General features: G+C 47.3%; 1 protein-coding gene across 1 annotated transcript; it reads right to left on the bottom strand.

Annotated features, from left to right (window-relative positions):
- Window positions 1-5,580: 5,580 nt before the first annotated feature.
- Window positions 5,581-6,288, bottom strand: LOC123446742. The gene is made up of 2 exons (XM_045123292.1): window positions 5,945-6,288; window positions 5,581-5,851 (listed from the first exon to the last, which is right to left on the bottom strand). The coding sequence occupies exons 1-2, from the start codon at window positions 6,213-6,215 to the stop codon at window positions 5,775-5,777; spliced, it is 348 nt and encodes a 115-aa protein (XP_044979227.1). The 5' UTR covers window positions 6,216-6,288; the 3' UTR covers window positions 5,581-5,774.
- Window positions 6,289-6,928: the final 640 nt, after the last annotated feature.

Genomic DNA, 6,928 nt, shown 5'->3' on the forward strand with positions numbered 1-6,928 from the left:
TTTGTTTTGCTGTTTAACAAACATAAAATGTGATTAGGACAAATATGAACAGATTTAGGAAGTAACACGTGGGTTCGTTTGAGAGATGCTATATGTCATTTCCAGCCTCATTTAAAATGGCTAGATAGGTAGTTTAATTTGTGCTTCACCCCTTCCCATGTTTAACAACATATAACATTGTCGTGTTAATAAAGAGGAGTGAACTAAATAATTAAATGTGGAGTTCCGCCAATATGCAACTCATTGCATATTGAGCTTCACTTCACGTGTAGTGTTTGATTGTTGTGAATTGCCATGCCTTGCCTTGCATATTTGAACTTGTTCATGCATCATATGTGTAGTGCATCGTGTCGTGCATGTGTTGTGGTGAATATCGTATGTTGATTCTTGTTTCCGGTTTGTTTCTGTTGGAAATATGCCCTAGAGGCAATGATAAAATAGTTATTATTATATTTCCTATTTCAAGATAATCGTTTATTATCTATGCTATAATTGTATTGAATGAAAGCATATATACATGTGTGGATATATAGACAAAACAATGTCCCTAGTAAGCCTCTAGTTGGCTAGCCAGTTGATTAAGGATGGTTAAGGTTTTCTGACCATATGCAAGTGTTGTCACTTGATGACTGGATCACATCATTAGAAGAATGATGTGATGGACAAGACCCAAATTATAAACCTAGCATGTGATCGTGTCATTTTGTTGCTATTGTTTTCTGCGTGTCAAGTATTCATTCCTATGACCATGAGATCATGTAACTCACTCACACCGAAGGAATACCTTGTGTGTATCAAATGTCGCAACGTTACTGGGTGACTACGAAGGTGCTCTACAGGTATCTCCGAAGGTGTCCGTTGAGTTAGCATGTATGAAGACTGGGATTTGTCACTCCGTGTGACGGAGAGGTATCTCGGGGCCCACTCGGTAATACAACATCACATATAAGCCTTGCAAGCAATGTGACTAAAGTGTTAGTCACGGGATCTTGTATTACAGAACGAGTAAAGAGACTTGCCGGTAACGAGATTGAAATAGGTATAGGGATACCGACGATCAAATCTCGGGCAAGTAACATACCGAAGGACAAAGGGAATGGTATACGAGATTATATGAATCCTTGGCACAAAGGTTCAACCGATAAGATCTTCGTAAAATATGTAGGATCCAATATGGACATCCAGATCCTGCTATTGGATATTGACCGGGGAGTGTCTCAGGTCATGTCTGCATAGTTCTCGAATCCGCAGGGTCTGCACACTTAAGGTTCAGTGACGTTTTAGTATAGTTGAGTTATAGGTGTTGGTGACCGAAGGTTGTTCACAGTACCGGATGAGATCACAGACGCCACGAGGGTTTCCGGAATGGTCCGGAAACGAAGATTGATATATAAGATGGTTTCATTTGGTCTCCTGAAAATTTCGGGCATTATGGGCAGTGTACCGAGAGTGACGAATGGGTTCCAGGTTTTCGCCGGGAGGGGCCCACCCACCCGGGAGAGATCCTAATAGCCCAAGGGTGACGCACCAGCCCTTAGTGGGCTGGTGAGGCCAGCCCAAGTGGGCTATGGCGGCTAAGGAGAAAAAATCAAAGAGAGAAAAAAAGAGGGAGGTGGGAAGGCTCGGGTGCGGCGGCTCAGTCCCGCTTCACACTTCTGCTGCTGGAAGCGGCTGTTTTACTCGGTGCAGCTGATGGGTCATGGCGTTGCTTAGTTCGTGGTTCTCTGCGTGGAGGAGATTGTTCTTCTTCCTCACTGTCTTCTGAAGCGTCTTCACTCCATTCATTGTCATCCACATATTCACTGTCGGCACTGCCACCTTCACTTTCTCCGTCAAGGTCAAACTGCTCTCCCTTGGGCACAGGAGAGTGCAGGTTGGTCCATTCCTGCAAAGCACAAAGATAACAGAGTCAATTGAACGAATATGCAGTCACTCGACGAAGGCATAAGTACAATCAGAAAAGATGTAACATACCAACTTCCGCGGCTTATTTTCAGCAGAAAATGGCGCGACTCGTTTGGATCCCACGGGGTTGTCACAAGGACCAGTGATGCTTCTGATCCACTGGCTTACCGTCTCTTGATCGACTTCCTCTCGATGCGACCGAGTGGAATCTTCAGAACCAGAGTAATGCCGCATGGCATGGTCCCTTGCCTGAAGGGGATGGATGCACCGACTAAGGAATGTCTCCAGCAGGTCCAAACTAGTCCGCCCGTTTCTGACCAAGTTAATCACTTCGCCCGCCAACATCTCTACTTCTGCCTTTTCATCCTCGAATATAGTCAATGTTCTAGGCGCAGTCGGACGATCTAAGGTGAAAGGGGGAAGTCCAGTAAACATGTTCGTAGATGCAACATCATTGCAGTGGAACCATGACGACTGCCAGTTCCTAACCGATTCAAGGAGGGTCATCGGAGGATAAGTACTCCCATTCCTTTTATGAATCCCTATGCCACCACACAACTGGATAAATTGGTCCAAGTGTCCCCAAGATTCGTTTTTTCACTGTTTGAGAGCGTGCAGTAAATATTTTTTTGAACAACCCCCAATGAGGAGGGCAACCCAAGAAGCACTCACACAGGGTGATGAATGCAGAAAGATATGCAACAGTGTTGGGAGGAAGATGATGAAGTTGAATCCCGAAATAGAAGAGGAAACCGTGAAAGAACGAGTGTGGAGGCAAAGAAAAACCTCGCTCGACGTGAGTGAGGAGGTGGACATGTTCCCCCTCACGAGGTGCTGGTTCAAGCTCCTCCCTGGCAGTCTCCATGATTTCTACGCCACCATCCCGTGTTCAACGAGATCCAAGACATCCTCCTTCATCACAGTGGACGGGAGAAAATCCCCGTGTATCCACCCTGGCGGCACTGCGGTCCGACCGGCCTTTCTCCCCTTGCCGCCCTTCTTGGTGCGCTCAAGCTTGGAGGTTTTGACTTCCGTCATGGCTGTGGTGGCGAGGAGAAGATTGAGCAAGGCTGGTGAGACAAAGGAGGAGGAGAAGCAAGAAAAGATCAGGGCGCAACCGTATCCCTAGCCACGGTTGCATTTATATAAGCGATCGACTGAGCTAGTCACCGACTGGTGGGACCTCCAGATCTCAACATATCCCGATATCAGTGGAGACGTGACGCGTGGCGATGATGACGGCGCAGTAATCGAGGCGTCGTTGCTCCACTTGCCTGACAATTGCGTCATCACCGTGAGGCGCGTGGAAACCAAAATTTCGAATCCTATAAGATCCAGACCTGCCATAGTGATTAGTCATATCAAAAGGTCTCGATAGTCACTTGGAGTAAGCCCAAGCATCTGAAATCACTCGGGCGAACTTCGTAACAGAATCGATCAAGGCGAATGACGAAGATTTCAGTCGACCCGAAGTTTTGTCAATCCGAGGAAAAGGGCCAAGATCATAACGACTCGACAAGAACTCACGTCGACCCCTTCATCACTCGAACCCCAATCCATTCGGGGGCTAATGATGGGGCTATGTATCTAGGGTAGGGTCCCAGGCCTGACCTAAATGTCCTACCCAAGGGCACCTCATTATTAGGCCAAGGGTCAGACAGAAGATTCCGACTGGATGAAGATGGCGCCTAAAAGTCACTCGGTACGAAAACACTCGGGTTACGTTTCCATCCACTCGACAACCCATATACACTTGGAAGGATTCCAGTCGGCATTGAAGACCAGAAGTCACCCACAAGTGCCAACGGATACATGTTCATCCAATGGTCTTTAGTAACATTTATTACCCACTTACGTTATCAGTGACATATATCTTTAACTCATATTGACCGAGCCCTTAGATGCTGAGGTATTGATGGGAGGTGGCGCACTCTATATAAGCCACCCCTCTCCTCTAGCACAAGGGTTCGCACTCCCTCTATTACACAAAACACACCGCAAGAGCTCCTGAGCACCTGAGACGTAGGGCTGTTACCTCCAAGAGAGGGTTGTGAACTCATACATCTTGCGTACAATCTTGCCGTAGCTAGGATTGTGCCCTCTCCATTCGTACCGTACACCTCTACTGTCAGGTTTTTTCTCACGACAGAGGGCTCGGATTTAGTCCTTCGACGACCAAATCCGCGGCGGAGAGCACCTACATGACCCCCGAGCTCTTATGCGTCGAGTGAAGTCACGGGCGAGTTCTGGGGTGGCCGTGACCTTCCCGTCAACGAGCCTTGCAACTGCCGGAGCTCGGTGAAGACTGTGACGGCGCTGCGGGGAGCGATTCGAGCATCCGACGCACCTACGTGCTCTACACGTGCACACAAAGCTGTTAGGCACGGTGGTGTGACCCAACAGTCACCGGAGTGACGCCGACGACAAGCTCAAGCGGCGGCTTGCTTCGGGCTACATGGAAACGGTGGCTACAACGAGGGGTAGGCCACGGGGCTAGGGGAAAATGGCGGCAGAGATCACAGCGGACCGGAAGAGGGGCTCAGCTGGGTCGAGGAGGCGGCGGAGGCGATGAATTTGGCGGCGACGATTCACGGCATCGAGGAGGAGGACGGTGTTGAGGGCGGCTCTGCAGGGCGTCCCCCGATGCTTGGCTCGGCGGAGATGTAGAGGAGGTCGTGTCGGAGCTTCTGGATAGCACGGAGGGGCAAGAGGAAGGCGTTGGTCGAGGTTTTCACGGCGGCGAGCTCGCGATGGCCTCGGCCATGGCGATGCAGGGGCGAGGGAGAGGCAAGGGGGAGGAATGGGGACGTCAGCTAGATTCAGACGTCTCCCGCGAGCTTATCTAGCGCATCGACATGGAGAGGGAAGCAGGAGGTGGCTCGGGTGTGTGTGCGCGCGCGACAAGCACGCGCTGTGCCTACTGTCCTCACAAGGAAGACGACAGGGAGCTACGTGCGCTGGGCCAGGTAGGTGGACCGAACAGGTAAGTTCCTCTTCTACCTTTTCTTATTTATTTAAGTTTCTGTTTTCTAATTTATTTATTTTTTATGGTTTTAAAAAATATTCCAAACCATTTTATAAAATTCTGATAATTAGCATGTGAGTCCAATGAATTAAACCACAGCACCACAAAATGTTTCAGAATATATGGACTTATATTTTATCTATAATAAATATAAATTCAAGAAAAATAATTGTTAGATTAACTAAATGCCAAAAATTAAATGTTGCTGTGATTTCAAAAATATTAGTTTGAAGTTTATCTCGTTCCAATATTTTCTTAGAATACCAGGGATATTTTCTAGGACTTCTTTGAAGCAATTTTTATGTTGCTCTTTTGACAGAAATTTTTTCCGAGGCTTAATCACTCCTCAATTCAAATTCAATTGAATTTAAAATGTATGCATGATTATGCAATGGCAAACAAGTCTAAATCTAGGGCTGTGACATTTGTGTGCTTAGATTTCCACTGTTTTCTTTTGATTGTTGTTCCATTTTGTATCTCGTAGGGGGAATTCTGAGTCAAATATCTGCTTATAGCCAAGGTTGAATTACTTTGCTTTCGTTGAGATTCACGTGAAGCCCGGATGAGTTTGCCAAATACAGCGTGCAAACAATCTGCTCTTAAAAAATAAAGTGTGTAAACACTAAACGATCCTCTTAAGACAAGGAAAGTAAAATCAAAGCCAAATGAAAATTAGCAGGATTCCGCCAAATGCGTCGATAACCATCTTTACTTTTACTTCTAAGACCCACAAACTTTCTCACAAGTGATGCACCGAAGCGAAATACATTTTATTTTATTGATTGGTGCAGCAATCATCGCCATTCGACATCATGTGATCCCGGATCGACCGGCTCGTCGCTCTTCAAGGTTCCTTGGCGTGACCATGGCCACCCCACAGCTTGTCGCACTCCCTGGTACAAGGATCAACATCACCTGGAGCTGCAAAATGGCAATGCAAGCACAAGATCATCAGAACAGATGATTCTTCTCTCCTTTCTACGCATCCACATAGTAAGTTGTCTGTCGACTTACCGACGGGCGGTGTCGACAGGCCGCAGACGGGGCTCGTGAGGCAGGCGATCCTGCAGGCGGTAAGTGCGTCCTTCCTGTCGCCGTTGTGGCAGCTACCGGCGCACTTGATCTTGCAGAGCCACGGCGGGGTGCTGTCCCTGCACGCGGGGTAGCACTGCCGGATGCACTCGCAGGCGTAGTCGGAGAACTGCTGATGGGATGGCCTTGCCTGCATGAGGAGTAGGACCATGCACAGGGCGGCAATGGCCGCCGCTCTCTTCTTCCCCTCCATCTCCTTGCTCGTGCTGGCGAAGGGAAGAGGATTGCTGTGGTGAGTGGCGGCTCTGTTCTTCGTCAGAAAGTCTGAGTGTGGGCACTTGTATAGCAGTAGGATTAGAGTTCCGAGGGCAATATTGACATTGACCTTGATAATTTGTAATGCAGCCGAGTAAAGTATTTCAGTATTTTGCAGCAAATTAAATGGCCCAAAATGTCATGTTGGGTGTCCTGTAGCCAAGTTTGCCATGGTATTATTCATTTTCTGAACAAAAGTAGACTTTATGTACTATCACTAGCCCTGGTGCACCTGAAAATAACCTTGGATGTTAAGGTTGGTTATGAGTTATGGAGCTGCCTGTGTTGATATAGAAAGAAAACTGAATGCAGTGGCAGTTTATGCGATGAGGTACCAGTTCAAGTTACTGACTTACTGTAAGTTTAATCACCTTCGTTTAACTGTACTGTTGCACGTAGGGAGATAAATCAGAGACCACAAAAAATATCCGGATACTCGTCTTTCTTCTGCCCAGACAAGACCTTATGAAGCTGCCTGTGCTGATGTAGAAAGAAAACTGAATGCAGCTTTCATACAGTGCTGTTTATATGGGATGGCGTACCCGTGCAAATTATTGCATAAAGATGTTCACCCACTTGCTGTTTAGCAGTAGTAAGGGACAGGTTGCCATTTTAAGTGTCTTGATGTGTTAAAGGAAAGATTGCTCCCGG

This window comes from Hordeum vulgare, chromosome 4H, assembly GCF_904849725.1.
Source record: "Hordeum vulgare subsp. vulgare chromosome 4H, MorexV3_pseudomolecules_assembly, whole genome shotgun sequence".
Classification (NCBI taxonomy): domain Eukaryota; kingdom Viridiplantae; phylum Streptophyta; class Magnoliopsida; order Poales; family Poaceae; genus Hordeum; species Hordeum vulgare.